The sequence below is a fragment of the Megalobrama amblycephala genome, linkage group LG4 (assembly GCF_018812025.1).
Source record: "Megalobrama amblycephala isolate DHTTF-2021 linkage group LG4, ASM1881202v1, whole genome shotgun sequence".
NCBI classification, from domain to species: Eukaryota; Metazoa; Chordata; class Actinopteri; order Cypriniformes; family Xenocyprididae; genus Megalobrama; species Megalobrama amblycephala.
In genome coordinates this window covers 16,959,011-16,986,911 of record NC_063047.1, presented here as the reverse complement: position 1 = coordinate 16,986,911, position 27,901 = coordinate 16,959,011, and the positions used below count along the sequence as shown (strand labels likewise).

General features: G+C 35.8%; 1 protein-coding gene across 2 annotated transcripts in view; it reads right to left on the bottom strand.

Moving 5' to 3' along the window:
* guf1 (GTP binding elongation factor GUF1) overlaps positions 1-27,901 on the bottom strand; it is a 27,970-nt gene extending 69 nt beyond the window's left edge. The window contains exons 1-17 of one of the 2 annotated variants that reach the window (XM_048187977.1): positions 27,781-27,901; positions 13,007-13,118; positions 12,769-12,917; positions 12,026-12,106; positions 11,099-11,176; positions 10,546-10,629; positions 10,383-10,447; positions 6,711-6,914; positions 5,747-5,886; positions 5,097-5,220; positions 4,860-4,992; positions 4,562-4,705; positions 3,081-3,214; positions 2,540-2,641; positions 731-850; positions 609-645; positions 1-531 (exon numbers count right to left, since the gene is read on the bottom strand). The exon at positions 1-531 is cut by the window's left edge and continues 69 nt beyond it. In XM_048187977.1, coding sequence (XP_048043934.1) covers positions 403-531; positions 609-645; positions 731-850; positions 2,540-2,641; positions 3,081-3,214; positions 4,562-4,705; positions 4,860-4,992; positions 5,097-5,220; positions 5,747-5,886; positions 6,711-6,914; positions 10,383-10,447; positions 10,546-10,629; positions 11,099-11,176; positions 12,026-12,106; positions 12,769-12,917; positions 13,007-13,106 — 1,824 coding nt within the window. In that variant the 5' untranslated portion in view covers positions 13,107-13,118; positions 27,781-27,901 and the 3' untranslated portion in view covers positions 1-402. Of the gene's footprint in view, positions 532-608; positions 646-730; positions 851-2,539; positions 2,642-3,080; positions 3,215-4,561; positions 4,706-4,859; positions 4,993-5,096; positions 5,221-5,746; positions 5,887-6,710; positions 6,915-10,382; positions 10,448-10,545; positions 10,630-11,098; positions 11,177-12,025; positions 12,107-12,768; positions 12,918-13,006; positions 13,119-19,020; positions 19,430-27,780 lie in introns of those variants that run through there. The other variant, XM_048187976.1, reaches the window with a different exon arrangement.

Here is a 27,901-nt window from a genome sequence, read left to right as displayed (position 1 = left end):
GCAGTCTTGTCAAATTCAGCTGATTTCAGCTTAGAGCTGCAGCAGCTCAAACACGGAGCAGAAACGTTTCAGAAAACAAGCCTCACATCCACAACCACTGCAGAGATGAAATGAATGTGTTGAAAGGAAAACAGCACTGCCAAATACATCCACTCAGTCTAAACGTTTCCAATGAAAACCCTTAGCTTGCATTCTCTAAATCTACTCCTGAGAGAACTGCAATGTTTCAGCATCGTGAAGATTAATTCATCAAACCTGCTTTAAGTTCCCAGAATAACATCACTCAGTTATATAAACTTCAATAGCATTTCTGAATCAATCACCATACTGTACATTGGCATGTTCACATCCACAAATCAAGCCCAGGCTTTGATGTCTGTTATGATTATGTTCCAGAGGGAACTACTTCCGTTTAAGAACGTTGATGAAAGCATCTTTTGGGACGTCGATGTTTCCAATGCGCCGCATTTTCTTCTTTCCTTCGGCCTGCTTCTTCAGCAGTTTCATTTTTCGTGTAATGTCACCGCCGTACTAGAAAAGAAAGATGTGCCCGAGAATCAGCAGCTAATCAAGCAAAAAAAATCTTCAATATGAGAAGAAGTACTTACACATTTTGCTAGAACATTCTTCCGGTATGCTTTGATCCTAAAAGATGGAATCGTGGGTAAGGAATATTAACTTACATAAGTTATTTTCCTGGTATTATGCACACTCATTATACAACGCTCACGTTTCTCGTGCGATGATCTTGCTGCCGATGGCTGCCTGCACTGCGATCTCAAACATCTGTCTCGGGATGGACTCCTTCAGTCTCTCGCATATGGCTTTTCCCGCACTGTACGCTTTCTCTCTAAACACAAGGACAAATCAGAGCTGGTGTCAGTGCTTTCTAGCAATCGCACCACAAACAGAGAAGACAGTAAAAATAACAATGTGCAGTAAACAGTAAAACATCAGACCAACTGCAACAATGAGCAATTAAAGGTAAATTAAAAGACATATTAAGATCATTTTAGGCAAAATGGCTGAAAAATCATAAATACAGTCACTAGAAATATGATTTAGTAGTTTTATCACTTTTGACCAATAGGTGGCACTGTTACGAAATTGATGTGGTGTGGTCAGAGTGAGGTGACAATGACACATGCAAAGATTTGTGTCAATATGCCAAAGCATTGCAGGTATATGAAAACAGTTTCATTACTTTTTGCCAGCATAGTCTGAAGATGATCTGACTCGAATTTGGTGAAAATCGAATAAACGGTCTAGGAGGAGTTTGAAAAAGTAGGTTTTTAAAGAAAATCTAAATGGCGGACAGGAAGTTCGGACGACTATGGCAAAATTGGTATCTATGTTCTCGGCATGACACAAAGAATCTATTAAGACCAGTTTCATTACAATAAGCAAAATTAATCAAAGGTAATTAGTATACTTGGAAATTGCTTTATAACTTTTGACCACAAGGTGGCCCTGAAACATTTTGAGTACCTTCAGGGTATGGTGCTGATGACAAATACCAAGTTTCGTAATGGTACGCCAATGTGCATTTTACAACAAAATTCAAAATGGCCGATGCCCAAAATGGACAGGAAATTGGGCATTGTTTGACTTGGCATGCTGCACAGAATCTAAATAGTTTTGTGTTTTTTGGCCAAACTGTTCAGAAGTTATAAGCAAAAAGAGCATTTTTCATATCTCCTAACCACTAGGTGGCACTGCGGTGGCAGGTACCCTCAGGTCATGGTTGTCATAACACACACCAAGTTTGGTCAGAATACGATAAAGCGTCGCGGAGATATAGCCTCGCGTTCATTTTGGCGTGCTCTTCATTGAATTCGTTCACACATTATTCGAGAACGGTTTGACGAAACATCTTGAATCTTGAATGTCGGCATGGTCTGAAGATGATCTGGTTCAATATTCGTGAAAATCGGAGCAACAGCCTAGAAGGAGCTTTTGTTTTTGGAATTTTCAAATTGAGTCAAGGAATCAGAGGGAAAAAAGAATTTTGTTTCTAGCCCTTATGGTTCAAAACTTATTAGCATAAATGTAAGTGAAACTTTGGACAGTTGGTGGCGCTAGAGGGATTGAGTTTGAGACTCCAAAATTGCTGTGGTTCATGTTCAGACCGTCCTCTATCAGTGTGCCAAATTTCATAACTTTCCTGCAAACGGTTCTATGGGCTGCCATAGACTCAAGAGCAGAAGAGGAAGAATAACGCCAACGGATACATTAGGTGTCATCACGCCTTCAGTGCTCGGCCACTAATAATATGATAAGAAATACTAGTTTGCAATATCAAGCACCATCACGGACTGTTTTTGTCTTGCTGAAATAACTGGAAGTGAGTGACATCAGAAGCCTCATGCATTCTAGTTACAAATGGCTGCATTCGCTCTTACGTTAAAAATAAGGTGGACGGCCATATTCAAGTTAAGGGTTTTGGGTATTTAATTACATTCTGTGCACCTTTAAATGATCAAATATCTTTGAAATATCTCTTGAAATATAAAACTAATCATGAGAGATCGAGACTTACTTATGAATGATAATGGCGAGTTCCTCCACTGGCCGCCCGTTGAGGAGGAAGTCCATCTTAATCAGTTCAGCGGCCTCATAACCGGCATCCTCGTAATCAAAACTAGGAAAAAACAGTAAAACAAATTTACAGAATCCTCCATTGTAGTTTTGAGTTTTCTTCACAATATTCCTCATTTAAATAATTCATATGCAGATTAAAGGGGCGGGGCCTGGTTGAGTTAGTTAGTAGTGTGATGAAACTGGCGGTTATGGTAAGGGGCGGGACATTTCCCTAATGGCCAATCACAACACACTGCTCCAGCCGACCAATCAGAGCACATTGTGCTTTTCAGAAGGAGGGGCTTCATAGAGACAGGAACTAAACAGAGCGTTACTGACAGACTGGGAAGAGAGGAGCTGCAACAATGGAGAATATGAGGAAAATAATAAACATTCAAGCAGGAAAACCTGTTCTAGTAGAGCACAAAAACAACATCAAGACTTTCTAAAAGGGCATGATAGGTCCTCTTTAAGCGCTCATTCATTCATGACGAGCTCACCTGGCGTATCCTGACGACATGGACTTGAGCTGGTCGTAAAAGTCCACCACGATCTCATTTAGAGGGAATAAGTACTTCATCATCACTCGATGGTCATCGATGTAGAACATGTTCTTCTGAACAGCCCTGCGGGTCTTCAGGAAGGCAGAGAATTGCATTGTTGGTTACTACAAATGCAATGCTTCCACAGAAATTGCGAGGCAAATTTATTTTAAACGATTTAGTCACTTTGCGGTTCTTCTTTGAATTAGACCAAGATTTTTACTTCACTTACTCTTTTGAGTTAAGGCTGGAATACACGACTTCTGTAAATTTTACTCAGATTTTTTTAGTTACTAGAAAATCTAGCACTAGTTACAAGTAGTAGTAACTACTTTTTACTATTTCTGTCTCCTAATTCGCATACTATCCATCCTAAATAGTATTCAAAATTAGAATTCATGTCCTAAAACACTCTATGTTGAAATGAGTATCCCAAAGATACATGGATGGTCTACTATTTCCAGTTAGAATCCGAAGTGCAGATCTGTACAACGGCTAATATTGCCCACAACCCATTGTGCATTGGACAAGGATTCGATTAGAACTACAAACACATATAAAAAGTAACAAAAACTACAAACATGGCGGACGTGTGAGACCGATGGTTAAGTATAGAGGTTGATTCTGGGTTCCATTTACCTCGAAGGAGGAATAGAGTAGCTGGAAATGACGTCACGCCCAAGTTAACCGTGTTCCAGTACATAGGTCAGAAATCTTAGAAGGATGCAGTAATTTGAACACATAATGTCCACAAATAGAGGTTGGATAGCACTGTGTGCACCACAGTTAATGCACTGAGCAGCCATATTGGATTCTGAAGTCGGATTGTTGCGCTTCCCTCAAGTTTCCCAGTCCGCATTCCAGTTAAAAGTTCCTACTTGGAACTAGGACTTTTCCACTTCAGAGGACGAATGGAACGCACCATTAGATAAAGGGGTTTGAGTGATTAATAATCAGTATCTAACCTGACAAAATAATATTATTCCCATGTTATCCACATTATATTTCATCTGCAGCAGCATTGTGAACATTTACACAGTTTTATAAACTTTTAAAACGGTCCGTTAAAGATGCAATTATGACAAAGTAGTTTGTCCCAAAGCTTCTGCTACTCTCTCAAAAACATGTACTTTTTCTTCTCAAAAATGGTACATACTTTTTATGGCATAGTATACGTGGGCAAACTGAGACGCGGCATAACAGGATATCAAACACATTTGATATTCTGAGCAGACTTTTATCCAACTTACTGTATTCATTTGTCATGCATTTCTTAGCAACAAGATGCATGTTTCTGCACAGGTTTGTTGCGTTGGGAATGATTTCAATGTGTGTGATCCTCAGATGTTTATTGTATGATGCCAAAAGTCATGTAATAAATTCCAGCCTTCTTTACCACTAAACTACAATCACCCTGAAGGGGACTGACCTAATCTCACCTGACACAGGCTCATGATCTTCCCAGTGAAGTCGTCCGGAGCGATGATGGTTCCCAACACCATGGGTTCCAGATACTTCACCACCTGTGACCTGTCAGGGAAGTGAGCAGGGTTGATGATGGTGATCACTTCCTCACCGTGTTCCTACAAAAACAAACACTCAACTGAGGAATCTTCATATATCAATGAGATTGAAATGAATATACTTCCTACATAATAAGATTTTAAAGTATTCTGGGTAGATTTCAGCATGCTTCTAAGCAGTTGCTGTGATGTTCTGGGTGGTTCAGAGCCTCACCTTTATGAGTTTGGCAGATGCCAACACGGCCTTGTACGGTACAGTCGGAGACGTTATGATGACAGACGCGTTATACTCCTGCTCTAAACGCTGGTTAAACACCTCCATGTGCAGCAGGCCCAGAAATCCCAGCCTGAGAGAGACCCACAGAGAGAAATTTACCTGAACTCCTGCTCGACTGAGCAATGAACTTAAAACAGAGGTTTAAACTCTGACGGACTGTGCATGTGAGCGTACCTCCATCCAGCCCCCAAAGCCAAACTGCTGTCCCGCTGAACCGTCACGCTGGAGTCATTCAGCATCAGTTTCTCCACAGCGCTTCGCAGGTTAGTGTATTCTGATTGGTCCATGGGATACATGCCTGAAAGAGTTACACAACTCCAGATTTACCTCACTGTAATCCTATCCATATGCTTTTACAAAGTCTTGATGTTGTTTTTGTGCTCTACTAGAACAGGTTTTCCTGCTTGAATGTTGATTATTTTCCTCATATTCTCCATTGTTGCAGCTCCTCTCTTCCCAGTCTGTCAGTAACGCTCTGTTTAGTTCCTGTCTCTATGAAGCCCCGCCTTCTGAAAAGCACAATGTGCTCTGATTGGTCGGCTGGAGCAGTGTGTTGTGATTGGTCATTAGGGAAATGTCCCGCCCCTTACCATAACCGCCAGTTTCAACACACTACTAACTAACTCAACCAGGCCCCGCCCCTTTATTCTGCGTATTAATTATTTAAATGAGGAATATTGTGAAGATGGAGGCGTTTCAGGGAGTTCAGAAACACTGACACTGATATAGAGAAGAACTCCTGCTGGAGGGACTTTTTCATGCTCAAACAGCAACATTACACACTGAAGACAGATGAAGATGGAGAAAAGCATCTAGAAACACACCTGCGAACACCATGGCTTTAGCCGGTTTGAACCCCGGCAGCGCCTCCACAGGCTGTTTGTGCAGGAAAAATGTGTCTCCAATCTGAGCCTCCTTCACTTCCTTCATCCCTGCGATCACGTAACCCACCTGCCCGGCGTAGCTGAGGGCAGAAAGGCAAAATGCAAAAGGTCAAAAGTTAAGCTAGTGCAATTTAAGGGTGTATATGGAGTTTGGAAGGCTTTAAGCTACAGCCAAGTTTTTAAGATGCCTTCATTTGGCTGACACCATTTTTTTTTTTTCAACTTATGATTCTATTTCTGCCAAAAAGTGCTGATTTGCTTGGTTATCTTTTAAGGCCTAAGTTTTTAACCAGGAGTCTGTAGAATATTTAACATTTTTATTTCTCATTCATTTCCTTAAACATTTTTATGACTTTGTTGACTAAGTTGAAGCACTAAAATTATAACCTGGAAATTAATAAAAACTAAAACTCGCTAAAATGGAAATAAAATTAAAAAACCTAAGTAGCAATATTAAAATAATAATAATAATAATAATAAAATGATAAAAGCACATAACAAAATGATTAAAAATTTAACTAAAATTAACATGAAAACTAAAAATATAAAAATAAAAGCTAATTCAAAATATTAATCACTAAAGTCAAAACTAAAATACTAAGTTTAAATTAGATTTTAAGTCCTAAATTTCAGTGCAATCTCAGAGTTTTGGTCCTCCCAAACACAATTTTCTTAATTTAAAAAATAACTATTAAATAATTATACAATTATTAGATATTTTTTCTCTATAAAAATGCAGTTATGATAGTTAATGTTTCTAATGACAGGTTACTTGGGTCTAAATCTATAGATGTGGCATCGCTGCTGACTCTGAGACTGGCATCTTCATACAGACACTGTTTCTTCACGATGTTTTTCTCTCAGTGAGATGTTGGTCCGGTCAGTGTTACAGTGAGACTCTCACAGTGTTTCTGTCGGGTGTTGGTCCGGTCTCAGGACGCCCAGCTCATTGACCTCATACGACTTCCCCAGGTGCGCCGAGACGATCTTGTCTCCTCTGGACACGCATCCACCGAACACAGCGATGTTGGCCACTACGCCTCGGTAATGGTCGAAGGTGGAGTCGAAGACGAGGGCTTTAAACGGATCGTCCACTCGCGCTGTCGGACTGAATCACACAGTAAACAATTACATCATTACAGAAATGTGTGAACATTATTCCATTTCTTATGGAATTTTGCATTTGAAAACAATTATGTCTCAAAGTACAATATCAACATTAGGAAATCCTTTATTATGTTGGCTTGGCAAACTTATTCTTCTTCTGATGAGACTAAATGTGGACAGTGTCTCCTCCTAGAGCTTAAAGCTACAAACACCAAACTCGGGTCATACATTCAGACTGTTCTGACTCGGTGCGCTGGATCTCTTCAAACTGATCCAACTTACGGTTTTCCTAAAAATTAAGTTTAAATATCATAAAAAGCCCATAGACTTACATTGAGGGGGTCAAAACTTTCAGTAACTAATATTTAAGCATCATTCACTACATATCCATCACTGGCAAAATCTAGCAACTAGCTTAGAACATGCTAACAACATGCTAAATCATGCTATCAAAATGCTAATTCATGCTACCAACATGCTAATTCATGCTAACAATGTGTTAAAACATGTTATCAACATACAAATTAATACTAACATAGCCTAGTGGTAAATCATGTTAAGATGATAAAACATGTCAACAAACAGGCTAAATATTAGCAATGTGCTAAAACATGCTTGCAGCATGCTAATTAATGTTAACAATGTACTAAATCATGTTAACAACATACTAATTAATACTAACAAAGTGGTAAATCATGTTAACGTGATAAAACATGTCAGCAACATGTTAAATCATGCTAGCATTGTGTTATAAAATGCTAGCAATGTGTTAAAACATGCTTGCAAAATGCTAATTAATGTTAGCAATGTGTTAAATCATGTTAACAACATGCTAATTCATGCTAACAATGTACTAAAACATGTTATCAACATACTAATTAATACTAACAAAGTGGTAAATCATATTAACGTGATAAAACATGTCAGCAAAATGTTAACTCATGCTAGCATTGTGCTAGAAAATGCTAGCAATGTGCTAAAACATGCTTGCAAAATGTTAATTAATGTTAGCAATGTGTTAAATCATGTTAACAACATGCTAATTCATGCTAACAATGTGCTAAAACATGTTATCAACATACTAATTAATACTTACAAAGTCGTAAATCATGTTAACGTGATAAAACATGTCAGCAACATGCTAAATAATTCCAGCAATGCTAAAACATGCTTGCAGCATGCTAATTAATGTTAGCAATGTGTTAAATCATGTTAACAACATGCTAATTCATGCTAGCAGTGTGCTACAAATGCTAATTTATGCTACCAACATGCTAATTCATGTTAACAATATACTAAAACATGTTAACAAAATGCTAATCCATGGTAACAACGTGGTAAAACATGCTAACATGCTAGCAACATACTAATTCATGTTAGCAATGTGTTAAAAATGTTAACAATGTAGTAAAACACATTAGCAACATGTTAAATCATGTTAAGACATGTTAATTCATGCTAACAACAAGCTAAATCATGTTATCAGCATACTAATTAATTCTAACAAAGTGGTAAATCATGTTAACTTGATAAAACATGTCAGCAACATGTTAAATCATCCTAGCATTGTGCTAGAAAATGCTAGCAATGTGTTAAAAAATGTTTGCAAAATGCTAATTAATGTTAGCAATGTGTTAAATCATGTTAACAACATGCTAATTCATGCTAACAATGTGCTAAAACATGTTATCAACATACTAATTAATACTAACAAAGTGGTAAATCATATTAATGTGATAAAACATGTCAGCAAATTGTTAAATTATGCTAGCATTGTGCTAGAAAATGCTAGCAATGTGTTAAAACATGCTTGCAACATGCTAATTAATGTTAGCAATGTGTTAAATCATGTTAACAACAATGCTAATTCATGCTAACAATGTGCTAAAACATGTTATCAACATACTAATTAATACTTACAAAGTCATAAATCATGTTAACGTGATAAAACATGTCAGCAAAATGCTATGCTAGCAATGTGTTAAAACATGCTTGCAAACATGCTAATTATTGTTAGCAATGTGTTAAATCATGTTAACAAAATGCTAATTCATGCTAACAGTGTGCTAGAACATGTTATCAATATGCTAATCCATGTTAACGTGGTAAAACATACTAATTCATGTTAACAATGTGTTAAAAATGTTAACAATGTAGTAAAACATATTAGCAACATGTTAAATCATGTTGAAAAACATGTTAATTCATGTTAACAACAAGCTAAATCATGTTATCAACATACTAATTAATACTAACAAAGTGGTAAATCTTGTTAACTTGATAAAACATGTCAGCAACATGTTAAATAATGCTAGCATTGTGCTAGAAAATGCTAGCAATGTGCTAAAACATGCTTGCAACATGCTAATTAATGTTAGCAATGTGTTAAAACATGTTAACAACTTGCTAATTCATGCTAACAATGTGCTAAAACATGTTATCAACATACTAATTAATACTAACAAAGTGGTAAATCACGTTAACGTGATAAAACATGTCAGCAAAATGTTAAATAATGCTAGCAATGTGCTAAAAAATGCTAGCAATGTGCTAAAACATGCTTGCAACATGCAAATTAATGTTAACAATGTGTTAAATCATGTTAACAACATGCTAACTCATGCTAGAAGTGTGCTAACCTCAACGTTTGCCATCAAACTTTACTCATCTAGTTTTAATGTCTTTGTTACAGATGTTACATGTACTTACTATAGTAAAATCAGTTAAGTATGCACAATTACAAACCCTAACTCTAATTATGTAGTAAGTACCAGTTGTTAATTAATATTACTCGGTACTTGTATTGTGACAAGGACACCTTAAAATAAAGTGTAACCCAACAATGTACCTAAAAGAAAAACGTTATGGAGGGAATGTAGCTTAGCGGGTTTGTAAGAAAGCACCTGACACATGATGAAGATGTTTTACCCGAAATAAACTGAAACTTCCTGATTCACTCACTTCCTCGCATGGTCACATGTACTTACAGTTTACGTGAATGTGTGCAAGAAAAGGTCATTTGTACAGGAGGAAATACATATTTTATTTTATATGATTAATAGTAACTAAGTGGCATAAATACCACTGAATATATAATTTAAAGTAAGATTCAACCACATTTCCCGCAAGATCTGGGCTGTAATTTTGTGCTTCTTAACTGTGTGTGTGAAAACAGACAAAAATATTGCTAACACTTTGGTTTAGGGTCCAATTCTCACTATTAACTAGTTGTTTATTAGCATGTATATTACTAGGATATTGGCTGTTCATTAGTACTTATAAAGCAGATATTAATGCCTTATTCTGCATGATCATATTCTACATCCTCTGGGCTTTGGGGGTCATTGTGTTCCTCTTATCTGATATAATCTAATGAAACACAATCATTAAATCACATGCAGCATGTGCTGATCTTCTACTCTCACAGTGACCTCTTGTGGAGAAACCTGAAACAGCTTATGATACTCACGGAGGAATCCGATTCACCACCTCTTGGAGAACTTGATCCACATTTGTGCCCAGTTTTGCAGAGATCTGCAGAGAAAAAAATAACAAGTCAACGTAAAAATAAAAAAGTCCCATTATGAAGACAAATGTTTGTATAAATGATAATTTTTAGACATAGAGCTCACCCTGATACACTCTTCCCTTGGAATATCAAAGACTTTTTCAATCTGTTTTTCCACTCGCTCTGGATCAGCATTTTTCAAATCAATCTGACAATTAAAACAACTCATTAAAATGCCAAACACTTACTATAAATACAATTTTTTACTTATACATAAGAAACAAAATGGGTGCGTCCGAAATTGCATACTCTCTCGAGTAGGTACTTATTTTGAATACTGCTAAAAAAAAGTATATAGTATGAATGTAATCCGGATGTACTACATCCGTCATGTTGTCATTATCATGTGACCTATCATTGTCAGTTGTGTTGCTTCACTGTCATTCACAAATCCTCTCTCATGGCCTCATGGGATAATAAAGTGTCCATCGTATGCACACTTCAGAATTTCGCTGGAAGTAATGTGTCATCTGGGGACTATTGTTTTATGAGTACTGCATAATTCTTTTGTCGCATACTGTTTATTGCCCACTATTTAGTAGGGAAGTATGTAATTTCGGACGCATCCCTTGACTGCATTTAAAGGAAAGATCAGAGATTCTCTCTGTAATGTCTACCTTGTTTATCACAGGGATGATTGTTAGTTGAGCCTCAAATGCCAAGTAGAAATTGGCGACTGTTTGCGCTTGAATTCCCTTTGAATTAGAGACAAAAAACATACAATAGATTTTTTTACCTTAATGTAATTTTAAAAGTCTGCAGTTTTTATGACAGTTTATTTATGCTGATATACAGTCAAACCAGAATTTATTCAAACACCTTGAACATTTCATTCATTAATACAGTTTATTCACTATAGTTGGAAAAATGGTAATTAAATATTACAAGATCTCAGAGTTAAACTGTCAGAAAAAAAAAAATCTTAATTATGTCAGATAACACATGGTCAGGTCAAAGTGTCTGAATAATTTTTGGTTCCAAATTTTTATAAATTATACTGGTAGTCCACTGAATGAAGAATTTTTGAGTATAATATATCACAGTTTACTTTATTTTGCTATTACATTTCTGAATAATTTTTGGTTTGACTGTATTTGCACTTGAATTCCCTTTGATTTAGAGACAAAAAAACATACAATAGATTTTTTTCCCTTAATGTAATTTTAAAAAGTATGCAGTTTTTATTTATGCAATTTATTAATATTTAGTTTATTTATGCTGATATATGTGAGTATGTGCCAGTGTTGTTATTGTTAAAATAAAAATAATTTGAACTGTTCCCACTAACTGAAGTTGAAGTGCTAAAATGACAAAAACTGAAATTAATTTAAATTAAAAAGCACATAACAAAATTACAAACTTAAATCAAAATACATATAAAAAATATAAATTATAAGCTAATTAAAATATTAATAAATACTCTAATAGTATATAAATAATACTAAAATAACATTAAAAAAAAAAAACTTTTCTACTGTGTTTAACTTTACTAATCTTGTGTGAATCATTAAATATAGGAAAGCATCATTTATTGAGTGTTTTACCTGATTTGCATCTACAATGAGCAGAACTCCTTGGCAAGCGGATATGGACCGAGAAACTTCATAGCTGAAGTCAACATGGCCCTAAAAAAATATAGTGGAATCACTTCAGTTATACAGATTAGCTAGTAAAACATCAGTGATGTTTAAAGTGCCCCATTACGCTCCTAATGTTGTTTTGAGTCTCCTACAACAGGTTTACATTCATCCAAAGTCAAAAACACTTTAATTTTCTCATAATATCCATTACAGCATCAGCTCTTTTCTCACAGTGTCTGAAACGGTTCGTTCGAAGATTCGGTTTCTCTAAACCCCGCCTTTCTGAGAACTGCTCTGCTTTGATTGGTCAGATGGCTCAGTCTGTTGTGATTGGTCAGAAACCAAACACTCATTAGCATATCTGAATCTCAGCTCTTCCTCAGCACTCGATACGAACAGTAACGACGGCGTCGGTTTTACCATATCAGTCAAAAGTGGATTTACTTTGGCAGCAGAAAACAGCATCTTCTCGACATGAACGACACGAACCAAACTCTTCCAGTCTCAGATACAACTACAGTGATTGAGGGCGGGGCAAAGGAAGCATTATTCGCTGGCAGCCAATGGGCTTGTGTTATGCAAATTAGTTACAAACCTACCAGGAGTTCAGAATCGATTTCTTTTAGGAATCAATAACTCCATTTATCTGCACTTTGATCTTCGCAGATCTTTTACATTCATTGATATTGTTAAATCATTGTCCTCACAGGTGTGTCGATGAGATTGAGCAGGTACGTCTGTCCGTCGTGCTGGTAGAAGAGCGACGCGGTCTGAGCTTTAACGGTGATTCCTCTCTCTCTCTCCACCTGCAGTTTATCCAGCACCTGCTTGTTACTCGCTGTCTTTGCAATGGCACCTGCGCACACAACAAGCCCCAAGAGAGAAAAAGATTTTATGAATGTAATTCACAGGAAAGTGAATTATGGTTGTTTTACAGAGTATCACCTGTGATCTCCAGCAGTCTGTCAGCTAAAGTGCTCTTGCCATGATCAATGTGAGCAATAATGCTGAAATTGCGAATTCTCTCCACTGGAAATTCTGACATGTCGAAACTCTCCTGTAAAAGTCAAAGAGCTCAAGTTCAATATCCAGTTGCGAAAACCATTAGGGAATAAATCACTATAGGGAATTTCCACCAAAACACCATAGTTTCTACTAGTGATGGACGTTTTCGAAACACTGCTTCATGAAGCTTCGAAACCTTTACGAATCTTTTGTTTCGAATCACTGGTTCGGAGCGTGTTTCAAACTGCCAAAGTCACGTGATTTCAGTAAACAAGGCTTCGTTACGTCATAACTGTTTCGAAACATTTCAAAACTTCAATAGTTCACCACTGGGGGCGATCTCTGTGAACCTATGAATCTTGCAGATTCACTGAGATCGCCCCCCAGCGGTGAATCACTGAACAAGAGTCTGTCTATTACCTGAGTCTTCACTAAGTGTCTAAAAGTGTCTATTACCTGATCTCTGATGAGTTTTACACATTTGTAGATGTCTTAATGAGGTATTTGTATAATTTAAAGGCATAATAGTAGTTAATAGTCTCTGTTTAGCTGACCCATCCATAGAATAAACAACACAAGCCCTGAAAATGGATAAATGAATACATATTATTAGGGCTGCACAACGATTAATCGCGATTAATCGTTTGCAAAATAAAAGTCTATTACGTAATATATATGTGTGTGTTCTGTATTTAATAATTATGTATATATAAATACATGCACATACATGTATAAATTTAAAAAATATATACATGTATAAATAAATATACACTGTGTACAGAATTATTAGGCAAGTTGATTTTCTGATCATATTTTTTTTTCCAAGCACATTTTACCAATTCCAATCCACATCAATCTTAATAACTACTATTAATATTGTTTTTAATCATTTATAAGTGATATATAATTGTTCATGAAGGCTGGAAATGAAAAATGCCTTATATTCAGGTGTGCAGAATTATTAGGCAGGTTTTCTTTTACAGGCAAAATGAGCCAAAAAAGAGATTTAACTCAGACTGAAAAGTCAAAAATTATTAAATACTCATGAGAAGGACGCAATACTAATGCAATACTAGAAATTGCAAAGTTAAAGCATGACCAAGGGACAGTAAAATGCTCATTGGGTCAGCGGGGTCAGACAAAAACAGGTGGAAAAGAAAAGACACATGTTAACTGCAAAATAATTAAGAATTAAGTGTGAAACCATCAGGAACCCTTTAGTCTCCAGCGCCACCATTTTCCAGAACTGCAACCTACCTGGAGTCTCCAGAAGTGCAAGGTCTCAGGATCTCAGAGACTTAGGTTAGCTAAAGAATCCTAAAAAATGACCCACACTTGATAAGAATCACAAGCTGAAGTGTTATAAAATACATGAAGATTGGGTTTTTATAGGCCTTATAAACAGACAGCTTGAGAGTGACTCCTGAAGGACCAGCACCACATCCTCTTGTACCACTGTTTGAAGAATTTATCTTCCAGAATCTGGCAGTAAGTTTTGGAAGATCATTTTTAGTCCATCTCTGCAAGACAGACATTTCAGGATAAGAGATGGACTAAAAGTGAACTCAAACACCTTACTGCCAGATTCTGGATAAATTCTTCAAACAGTGGTACAAGAGGATGTGGTGCTGGTCCATCAGGAGTCACTCTCAAGCTGTCTGTCTATAAGGCCTATAAAAACCCAGTCTTCATGTATTTCACAACATTTCAGCTTGTGATTATTATTAAGAGCGGGTCATTTTTTAGGATTCTTTAGCTAACCTAAGTCTCTGAGATCCTGATACCTTGCACTTCTGGAGACTCCAGGTAGGTTGCAGTTCTGGAAAATGGTGGCGCTGGAGACTAAAGGGTTCCTGATGGTTTCACACTTAATTCTTAATTATTTTGCAGTTAAAGGCAGGGTAGGCAAAAAAATTTATAAAAAACTTTTTTTCAAAATTTGTTTAAACTTTATTTATATATCAATACATAATTAAAATGTAAGTACTCTGAAAAAGAAAGTATAAAAATCGAGTGTCTGTAGACCTCTCACGACTGTTTTAAAGACAGCTCATTATTTCCATTCACTCCACCCCCTCCCTTCTGGGCTCCTTCCAAAGCCACGCCCCCAAAACGCATGAACGTGTGACTCCGACCACTGAGCTGGAAGACGCATTATTTACCTGAGACGAGCGGAGAGGAAGGAGCACGGCATGTAGTGACATCATGTCAGAATCACATGTAATAAAAATAACTTTATAATTATGAAGATAAACAAACAAGATGTATTTTAGTACTCACTATCAAGCTAGCATATTGATATTGGTAAAGTTTAAAATATATATTTTTTGATTCGCTAACGAGCTATCTATAAGGCAAAGCTAAAAACAGGTTGCATGATACACGTTTTTCCATTACCATCATTTACACTGTGATGAAGATGAATTTCGTGTAAGATTCATAACATATACGTTGTTCTACAGATCAACAGAGTAACATACACTCAAATATCAACTCACAACTGCATTGCAGACACAAAATAATAACACACACATACAACAAAGTGTGTACGACACACACAGATACAAGATAAAGACATCAGTAAACATAGGTAGAGAATATAAAAACAAAACAAAGGCGAAAAAAAAAACGTGCAGGTAAACTTACAGGTGAACATGGTAAAAGAGTTAGACAGAGGGTAAAATTATGCACAATTCAACACTATAGCTATCATTATTTATCGTCTCTACTACGGCTCGCTAAGTAATGTTATGTTAGCTATATTACGCAGCTACGTGTGCTAATGACACATGCTTCATGAAAAAATAAACAAAAAAATATGTATGATCAAAATACAAAAAGAAAGATTTACCTGTCCAGCAGAAATAAAGCCATCAAGGAGTCACTTTTCAGCCCCTTGAGTTCCCTCAGTTCTCGCCATCGCTGGAAAGCCACGCCGATATTAACTCGCGTTTTATTTCTTTGTTTATCCAAAGACTTTTTGTTCATTGCCTTTTCTTGTACTGTTACTGTCTTCCTTTTTTTGCCTGGTTTGCCTTCACTAACTGCATAGGCCGATACTGTGAATTTAGCTTGCTGTTTCTCTGCCATTGTTTTGGTATTCCTAGGATCCATGCCTCTTGGATTCCCCAAATCAAACGTGCGCGCGCAAGTGGGCAGGTCATGTGTGGCAAAAGGGTGGTTGCCATGGTTGCGAGAGAGTGACAGCCGCCTAAGCCAATCCTATGTTTCGTCCCGGATGGAAATAATGAGCTGTGTTTAATACAGATTAAACGGTCTAGAGTCACTCGATTTTTATACTCTTTTTATCAGAGTTCTTACATTTTAATTATGCATGTATATATATAGAAAGTTTAAACAAATTTGGAACAAAATTTCTTACCTACCCTGCCTTTAACATGTGTCTTTTCTTTTCCACCTGTTTTTGTCTGACCCCGCTGACCCAATGAGCATTTTGCTGTCCCTTGGTCATGCTTTAACTTTGCAATTTCTAGTATTGCATTAGTATTGCGTCCTTCTCATGAGTATTTAATAATTTTTGACTTTTCAGTCTGAGTTAAATCTCTTTTTTGGCTCATTTTGCCTGTAAAAGAAAACCTGCCTAATAATTCTGCACACCTAAATATAAGGCATTTTTCATTTCCAGCCTTCATGAACAATTATATATCACTTATAAATGATTAAAAACAATATTAATAGTAGTTATTAAGATTGATGTGGATTGGAATTGGTAAAATGTGCTTGGGAAAAAAATATGATCAGAAAATCAACTTGCCTAATAATTCTGCACACACTGTACAGTACAGTCCAAAAGTTTGGAACCACTAAGATTTTTAATGTTTTTAAAAGAAGTTTCGTCTGCTCACCAAGGCTACATTTATTTAATTAAAAATACAGTAAAAAACAGTAATATTGTGAAATATTATTACAATTTAAAATAACTGTTTTCTATTTGAATATATTTCACAAAGTAATTTATTCCTGTGATGCAAAGCTGAATTTTCAGCATCATTACTCCAGTCTTCAGTGTCACATGATCCTTCAGAAATCATTCTAATATGCTGATCTGCTGCTCAATAAACATTTAATGTGTACAATTGTACAAAATATTTGTGTACAATATTTTTTTTCAGGATTATTTGATGAATAGAAAGTTCAAAAGAACCGTGTTTATCTGAAATCTAATCTTTTGTAACATTATAAATGTTTTTACTGCCACTTTTGATTGATTTAATGCATCCTTGCTGAATAAAAGTATTAATTTCTTTAATTTCTTTTCAAAAAAATAAAAATAAAAATTCTTACTGACCCCAAACTTTTGAACGGTAGTGTATAATGCTACAGAAGCTTTGTATTTCAGATAAATGCTGTTCTTTTGAACTTTCTATTCATCAAGGAATCCTGAAAAAAAAGTACACAACTGTTTTCAACATTGAAAATAATCATAAATGTTTATTGAGCAGCAAATCAGCATATTAGAATGATTTCTGAAGGATCATGTGACACTGAAGACTGGAGTAACGAAGCTGAAAATTCATCTTTGCATCACAGGAATAAATTACTTTGTCAAATATATTTAAATAGTATACTGTTATTTTAAATTGTAATAATATTTCACAATATTACTGTTTTTTACTGTATTTTTAATTAAATAAATGTAGTCTTGGTGAGCAGACGAAACTTCTTTTAAAAACATTAAAAATCTTAGTGGTTCCAAACTTTTGGACTGTACTGTACATATTTATATATATTTTATATTACATATAAATGTAAATATTTTATATATAAATAATTTTTTTTTCTTAAATATATACATGTATGTGCATGTATTTATATATACATAATTATTAAATACAGAACACACACATATATATTACGTAACAGACTTTTATTTTGCAAACGATTAATCACGATTAATCGTTGTGCAGCCCTACATATTATACAGACACTTAATATTTATGATTAGTTAATTTCATTTGATAGATTATACTTTCAATAAAACGTTTGCAATGGATTTGTAAAAGCTGTTTTTATGCATGTTTTTGTTGCATTTACACTGTTTTGACCAGCAGGGGTCATCAGCGTGTGGTGTTTCGAATGCTTCGAAACAATGAATCATTTTGCACAGCAATTGGTTCAATTGATTCAAAGCTTTGAAAAGCTTCGTTTCTCCCATCACTAGTTTCCACCTTAAAATCATCATAATGTTCGGTACAGGTATTTCGTTTTAGTACGCAAGTTAAATAGACAAAGTGAAATAATTCTAACCTTAATCTAAAATATCTTGCCAACATATTTTGCTTTTTTTTTTTTATTTAAGGACAGATATAGTTTGGTCAGTAAATCAATGTTTAATAAAAAGCAAAACAAAAAAACATAGTTTGTTTTTTTCCCCCTGCTGTACCTAAAGCATATCGCACCGTAACTTCAAAACCGCGGTATTCTCTCCACTGGAAACTCTCCAGTAAAAGTCAAAGAACTCAAGTTCAACATCCAGTTGTGAAAACCATTAACTGTAAGGGAATAAATCACTATGGAGTTTCCTCCAAAATACCATAGTTTAAATACCTGTAAAATCATATATTATTAGCGGCCGTACCGAAATTTTCCAGTACAGGTCTTTCGCTTCACTACACAAGTTCAATAGACGGAGTGGATTAGAATCGAAACGTAATAATTCTAACCTTATTCTAAAATATCTTGCTAACATATTTTGTATTTGGATGACTGACTTTTTTAAGTACAGGCATATAGTTTGGTCAATAAACCAATGTTTAATAAAAAGCAAACCAAAAAACATAATTTGTTTTTCCCTCCTGCTGTATCGAAAACATATCGCGCCGTAACTTCAAAACCGCGGTAAGTACAGAACCGTTACTTTTGTGTACCGGCCATATATTATTTTGCTTACATGTCCGCTGAGGGTAAAAACAGGTCAAAGCAACACAATTTACCTTCTCAGACGCATTAGAGCTGAAGTGTCTGACAGGACTGATGCTTTTCATCCATCTGTGTCTGATGACTGTCCATGTGCTCATGCAGCCCTGAGATCTGCGTTTAATGCGGCATATTTTAATATCAGGAAAGCGTTTGATAAAGGGCAGAAAGAGCCCATGCGATCTAAACAGAGGCAGATGCATCATCTCTATCAGCTCACTAACATGTTATTCCTTGACATAGAAACCATATTTTGACTTTAAATTGCATATCGAACATCACTTTCCATCGAAAAAAAGATTAATTCAAAAGCACATATTCAGTTTTTAGAAACAGTCAAGTCCACTAGGTTGTGTAGCCTCCAGTGTGACAGCTACTGTAGGCCGCCATGTTGGCAAAAACGTCATCAAGAGTCACTCTTGGAATGATGGGAAATGTAGTTTAAAACAAAATCACTAGTTTAGATATCACATGCGCTCAAATGTTGCTGGATCTTTCCTCTTTTGCATAATTCTTATTTATTTATTTTTTTTTCAACTAGTGTGTGAGTAATTTTTAGTGGCAGTTCTCCTCAAATTCATATTATCACTCTCAATTTCATATAATATTGTTTCATTTTAAAGCATTTTATTTTAATTTCCATATAACTCAATACCAAAGTTTCAACAGATTTCAACAGATTTCATTTACAATGTTTAAAGAAGATATATAATGACAAAGATCTTGTGAGATAAACGCATGAATGTGGCTGAACACTCAAACGTAATCTTTGGGAGCAGTTTTAAACAGTTAAATCATCTAAACAGACACTGTAAAGGAAATCAACCAAATGAAAGCCAACAGACTAAAGTAAAAGTGACTCCGGATGTGAAAAATAAATGGATGTGAAAGTCTTGGACGTTCTGAAGTGATGAGATCTGCTGCTGGTGTCTCGAAATCTTCTCATTCTCACTTGTTTCTCTCCTAAAAACATCAGATTCTCATCATCTCCACACTCTTATTACTTGCATATTTAAAATAACTTGCATAATTAAAATCTGCAGCTTAATAACAACATGTTCAAAATGAGTGAGAAGGGTGGACTCAGTAAAAATCTGTATAGTTACAAAATATGTTATATTTACATGCTCAAATAACTGATGGAAACGTTTTTTTTTTGTTGGTCAATACAAACCTGCTGGAAACATAATTAATGATGGTTAGAAAAATGTTTATCCTAAAACTGACTAATGATTGTTTTCTTTCTCTGTTGGATTTGAATATCTAAAAAAAATGTAAACATTTACATTTATGATTTGGCAGATGCTTTCGTTCAGACTAGTGACTTCATCATCATTATCAGTTTAAATATGAAAGATGGGCCTGTAATAGATCAAATCCTGTGTGTTATGTTAATAATGGGTCATTGCATCAAAAGCAAATGTGCATTTATTACTAACTTGCTGAAATTATGAAACAAAACACTGAAATTGCCAAACAAATGCAACAACCTCTCCTGAACTTATAAAGCCAACTTATATTTTGATATGTAAATGTCTAAGGCCTCTAAATGATCAAAACTTTGCTGATAAAGTAAACCTGTTTCACTCAATCTCCTCCAGTCCTTCTGTCCTCTGATAGTTTAGACTGTTTTATCAAGTAATAGTCTTTTAGTGTAATTGTACAAACGTCCTTCAGCTCGAGCTTCACGTGTCTTTACTGTGAAATCTGCACTGATTTTTATCAGTTTTTCATTTTTGATATTGTTAGTAATATTTCAGCTGGACTGAAGCAGCTTTACTTGATTATCCAGACATCATTTATTATAAAAATCATGAGCATCAAATATGATCATCAGGTTTATTTGTTCATCTCTCAATCATTGTATTGCATTGCATTATATGTTTTAAAACTACAGAGCTCTGATCATAAAACTAAGCATTTAAATATTTCATCTTACTAAGTCATATTATTGTAAGATACACTATTATGATAAATGGTTCTAAACAGTGCCAAATTAGGGTTCTTCTGCTTGTAACAATAACAGAACCCTTTTTATAAGGTTCCATATGCTTTCAAAGTTCTAAGGTGATTAGAAACAACAAGTTTGAAAGTTAAAATTTGTAGACATTTTAAGAAAGAAATCATTTACCTGTTGAGAGTGTGTTGAGAGTCTATGCAATTGAATGGCTATGCTCCAGTAATGGTCATTTAAGGCATTTACATATGGCTCACAATGTAGGGGAAATACAATTAGTCTGGCTCAAACGAACAAAAAATATTAAAGCATCCCTCTAGTTAGCCTATCAAGTTCAAGTTTTCAGTTCTGGTCGCTAGAGGGAGCCAGAGACCTCAACTGAAGGAGGAAGTGCAGGAAGATAAACACCATTTCTCAGGAATTTTACAGCTCAGTTCAGTTGTTGTTTTGAGGGCTGATAACAGCTATGGGAGTTTGCATAACTGACGGAAACATTATGAATTTTCACAGAACTAATAAAGCTATAGAGTGTTCAATACATAGTGCTAGATGGATAATCTGGGAATGTTAGAAGTTTTGTAAATTATTGCTTATCTTCAGTGTTATTTGAAATTCCAACAAAACCTGTTCTGTCAGTTCTGTTTTGCATAATGCTGAAACATTCAAAGCCATTTTCTAATGTCTCATATGACATTTCATTTGCATACAACTCCTGCTGGCACTGGTGTTATACATGTCAACAGTAGTTCACAGGAATGTCTCTTTGGCATTTGGACAACATTTCTGTCCATCCCATGCGGGAAATCAATTAGATGACATCACAGGTGCTGAGCTAACATGCCAGCAGTTGTGCTCTAATTACCGTCATTGTTGACATTGTTAATTGCAGTGCATCACATGTAGAAGCTGAATAAGACTCTCAGTGACCTTGATTTTAATATTACAGCAGAAACCATTGAACAGCTGACATGAGCAGGACGATCCCAGAAACTAGAGGTGGGCAGATCGATACTAATATCGATACCAACGTGAAAATATCGATACTTAAGTTTCAGTTTCTCTCGTTTTGCGACCTGGCCGTGTTTGTCAAAATGCTGCTGCTGTCACAGAGCAGAGCAAGCTCTCAAGAGTGCTGCTCGTGCTCGACACTGCTCTCCTCCCCCTCTCCTGTGTTGTACCGTCACGTGACTCACCACTAGCGCTACCACCAGCAGTCAGGCGCGCGTATGGGAAGCCAAACACACCAAAAGTGGTACGAGGCAGCGGGGTGTTACAAAGCTCGCGCCGCGCTGACATGTCATCTGCGCGGATCAATGGACCGAGCCGCGCGACCGACTCGTCAGCGCAGCGCGGACGTGTTTTCTAGCGCCACCCAATGGGCAGCGCGGCGCGAGCTAATCTCATCCAATAGTATCCAGCTGCAGACCCGCAGCACCACAGTTTCAGAACCGCAGTTTCATGATGTCTACAGTATTTAACAACAATACTTTTAAATAAAGTCATTTTTTTCTGTTCATATAGGCCTAATATGCATAAGATATCATGATGTACAAAGAGGAGTTTTTACCAAGTTAATCGATAATGCAAACTATGTTTTGTTAAGGCATGAACTAATGTATAAACTGTGAACAAATACTTTTAACCATATAATTTTGAAAATATATTAATACATGTGTAACCATATAGTAAAATGTCTCCCTTGACTGTATGTGATATTATTTCCTTATGTTCATGTTGTGAACTTCTGACAAATAGTATAAAGACACAGAGGCATTTAAGGGCATTTAATGTCAAAATATAAGCCTACATGTATTTAATCATTCCAAATCCTTGAACAAGTGAAACATGCATTTAAGCCAATGAGACATCAGAAGGTGTATATGGTGAGTGTATGATATTTCTGTCATGATGTGGTGAACGAATTTATATTTATATATTTATATTACTAAGTATTTGTATTACTAAGTGTCTGCTAGGCTATTGAATCATTTACATTTTATCATTAAAGATTTTTTTGCATTTGTCAAAGATATGTATTGTGTTAATATTAAATAAATATTAATAAAACTTATTCATTTTGTTTTCAGGGATGAAAAGACAGGGTTTTCTGCAGAAATGCCATGATATGGGCTTATAATCTTTAAGTGTTTTAAGATGATTATTTGTTTTTGCTTGTTTTTATTTTATTATGAGCAGTTTAAATATGTTTTAATCCTATTATTTTAGAAATGTTTTATATCCTATTTGTTTTCAACACACGTTTTACTTGTTCAAGGCTTTTTTTTTAATGGTTATTTTTATTTGACATTAAATAGCCTGCGTTACATAATGTAAGTATTATGTGTAACAATTTGAACATGAAGGAAATAATACGATCAAATATACAGTCAAATGTTACACGTGTATTAATATATGTTTGAATTAATAAAAAAAATTAAATAAATAAATCTTCTCAAACTCTGTGTCATTGTATTAGCCTATTTAAAACGTGGAGAAAATAATTTAAAAATAAAAACGGCGTAGTTGTAGCCTATTCTCGCAGTAGCCTATACACGACTGTGTTTGTATCCGTTCATTGACATTAAGCATATAGGCTGTTTTAAAATTTTGCTCTTTGTACATCATGATATCTTATGCATATTAGGCCTATATGAACAGAAAAATGACTTTATTTAAAAGTATTGTTGTTAAATACTGTAGACATCATGAAACTGCGGTTCTGAAACTGTGGTGCTGCGGGTCTGCAGCTGGATACTATTGGATGAGATTAGCTCGCGCCGCGCTGCCCATTGGGTGGCGCTAGAAAACACGTCCGCGCTGCGCTGACGAGTCGGTCGCGCGGCTCGGTCCCAGTGCCCAAGGAAGTCGACCGGAAGTTGAAGTCGGCCGCGTGCCGCCATCTTGTAGCAGAACTTCACTTGCGTTAGCCATCCCATTGACTCCCATTCATTTTGGCGTCACTTTGACAGCAAATAACTTTACATCTGAGGCGTTTAAAGACTCAATTTGTCCATTATTTATTTCTAAAGATACACGACAATGTATAAAGGGCTCCATTACCTTCTATGTTACATTATGGCCCCGTAGAAACAGTTTTTGTAAAAATAGGCTAACGATTGCGTCATAACCACTCGACTCTCTGTCGCACAGTAGAGAAATTACCGTACAGACAGGAGGAGAAGCTCGCAGGCTATAGTATGCATTAACTTAATATGGCGTACTGGCGTTACATTTTAAAATACTATACAAAATAATTAATCAGAATAATTACTCCTGCTCACTCACGCCAAAGAACTCCCCGCTCAAGCTCGCCGTCTCTGCAAGATTAACGATGGCAGTTTGCACGCACAGCTACTAGAAGATTTACATCTGTCAGACAGGTTGCTGACGTCATCAAGCTTTGTTTGAGTCTGCGTGTCAGAAACGGACGTGCTAAAAATCGCTAAAAATGGGCTTCACTTGTCTCAATTGAGTTCCAATGGGGTCGCTGTGTCCATTTCTTTTACTGTCTATGCTCGGTCCACTGATCCGCGCAGATGACATGTCAGCGCGGCGCGAGCTTTGTAACACCCCACTGCCTCGTACCACTTTTGGTGTGTTTGGCTTCCCATAGTAGTCACTGCCAGAGGCATTTCAGTTTGGCAGAGAATATCCAGGTAGATAAGAGTGATGAAAGACATATTTTAGTCATCTTCAGCATTAGTTAATAATAATTAATAACTCGTCATTTGTTACTTTAGTCAACTTAAGAATTATGCTAAGACCTAGAAGTAATACATTAATTCCATTGAAGCGTGTTATTTAAATGAATACATTTACTGGAACTGAAACAAATATACTGAATATAATGTAGGTCATATTTGATATTTGAATATGATGGATCCGAAATGGTCAATATTCATATTCATGCATTTTTATTAATATTCATTTTTAATCGTTTATGGCTTATGATTTATCAGTTTTAATTTTGCTTTCATATATTTATGTACTAATACTTTATATGTTAATTCTTATCATATTTTCAAGGATTTACTTGTTATTGTACCCTTATGGTTATTTTATATTTAAGAGTATGCTTGTTATGTTCAGTTGTTCTTCAAGTGTTCCAATGTGACAGGTCACGCTGACACGTTTGTGGTTAGACATTGGACGCCTGCAGAATTAACCATTTGAATTTGAAATCTGATCAAAATATGTCTGTTATTTTTCCTGATGACATTTAAAAGGGTAAGATTTGCAAAATTCCCTATAGGGGATAAAACAACTATTTTTGACACTGGACCAGTAGATGACGTAATGGGTGAAATTAACCTTTTCTTTTAGAACAAAACATCAATTTGAGTGGGATGTAAATGTCCCTATACTCATGGTATAAAGCTGACCAAGTCATTGATAATTCAGTTTTTTCCCTCCTTTTCTCTCCTTTGCTCCTACTTCTTGTCTCTTATCTGCAAATGTCTTAATTATTGCTCTTTTTGATCTTCATCTATTAGATACAATACTCTGGATTTTACAATACTCTAAATTTTATTATTAACTATTGACTAATACTTTATGATGGTTATTTTACCTTTTGGTTTTATTAAGTATTTTCATTATCGATTAAAGTTTGCGTGTGAGGCTAAATTTAATTGTAATGAATAAATAATTTTTCATCAACTTTATTTACTGCCTGGATCTCATTTTCACAAGTTTTTGCATCAGAATATAATTACCCTTTTTGTGTTAGCTGTGAAAGGGATACTAGTTTCTATATTTAAACTACACGTAGATGTGCACCAGACTGCGCAGGTACTCAGAAGAGAGGCCAATTCCTCGTAATCAGGATACACTACTTTGGTGGAAAAACAACGCACAAACATTCCCCTCTCTTAGCAAACTTGCGAAGAAAAACCTGGGAGTGGTTGCAACATCAGTGCCAGCTGAGAGGATTTTTTTAAAGGCAGGACAGTTAATTAGTCACAGGCGATCTGCAATAAAGGCAAAAAATGTGAACATGATTCTGTTCCTGAACAAAAACCTCTAACCAAAACCTCTTTTCTGCACAGGGGAACAGGGACCACAGGGGATTCTGGGAGTATTTCTTTGAACTGAAGGCTTTGGGTGTTGTTTAATTTTTACATTTTATATTTTGTATTTACAGTAATTGGTTTTTATTTATGATTATTTTTTTTTTTTTAAATCCTGAAAAGAAGTGCACTAAAGAGGAGAAACGTTATTTTGTTCTCATTATATCGTATTACAAGGAGAATTTGTTTTACATTTTTTATATTTATTGTGAAGTAAAACTTTTGTAACTTTGTTTATTTAGATAAAACAGAAGTAACCAAAAGTTGTTTCTGAACAAAATCTTTTGTAGTACTGATTAATAACCCAAAATGCAAATCACAAAAACAAATTAAAAGTCATGAAAATTCATTTAGATTTAGGTTGAAGACGCATCCACCTTAATTATTAAAAAGTATCGGTATTGGTATCGGTATCAGCGATACTGGCCCTGTATTTACTTGGTATTGGATCGATACCAAATCTAGCGGTATCGCACACCTCTACCAGAAACAGCTCCAGGACATTTAGAGATGCAAATCCATGCATGCGAATCTGGTGCTGAAAAAGTGCTTGTCATCAGAAGTTCTGACTCGATCATCTGCTGATGGTGCAACTGTTGTTTTTGCATTTTCTTTCATACAGTCTATATCTTTATATCTCAGACTATACTTTTCACTTTTATTTGTTGTTTATTCTTTTTATATGTGAGTCACAAAACAAAAATACAAGGAGTTCCTTTAGTTAGACTCAACTAAGGAATAATCAAATACAGGCAATTTAATGATTCAAAAAATAATGTGCATGTGTGTATGTTTGTGGGAGAGACAGGGGGAGAAATAGAGTATGCTTTCCATAGATTACATTGTGTAGGAAAAACATGGAAATAATTTGTTGTTTTTATCCTATTGTTTCAGTGTCTTTGTGGGTTTTGTTTCTTTTGCTGTTGTAGCCTGTAAGGACTTTTTGAAATAACTGAAATCATTTGGCGAAGTGATATGGAACTGTAATGCAGTCAAAACCTGCCTGGAACTACCAAAGTCCCTTTAAGACAAGTCATTTCACTCGACGGCCATCTTTAAAACACCTCTTGGTCATGCAAATGCAGCTCTTTGAATGGGGAAACATCAAATTCTCCAAAGCTGTTCACCAAGCTTTCTATCAAATTTCATATTTGAAATCACCAATGAAATCTGACAACAACTATCTCATAAATTTGGTTTCTAACCAAACCGGAGCTTCTAACGGCAGCTGAAGTGACACGATGACTTTACCAGTCGGCGATTGGCTCTTATTTAGAAGGCGGGATTACGCCTTATTGCGCGTTGCACTTTCTCCCATTCAAAACAATACGAGTGATGCTTCTTGTGTTATTCTAGAGTTTGGAACTACTTTAGTCGTGCGTTTTACCAAAGACTATCCACCTGTTTCCGCGGGGCGCTACTGTAAAAGAGAACGTGGGTACAACTTCCGGTGAGGCGGCGGAAGCAGCATACCAATGGTATTTTGTGTGCTAATTACCAAAGAGGCTAAGTGTTTTTTGGATCATTGTTTACTTTGTAAAGTTGCAAATCTTTATGAGAGATGTCGTTACGGTCCTCAGGGACAACATCTCAGTTTACTACATTATTAGTTAATAATATTACAATACAATAAACAGTTTTCGTGCCCTTAATTGCTCTTTTCTTTACTGACCTTCCACAAAAGTGCTGCTGCATGACTACAAGAGCATCCTGACCCTGCAATACATGAACAACCTGCTGTCTGTACTTACCGTCACTGATGCTAGCACCAAAGCTTTATGATGTTATATTGACTCCTAACGTGTCGTGCGTGCCAGAGCCAGTCGCGTTTCCACTGTATGCGATGCTAAAGGCTACTTATGTTAACCATTG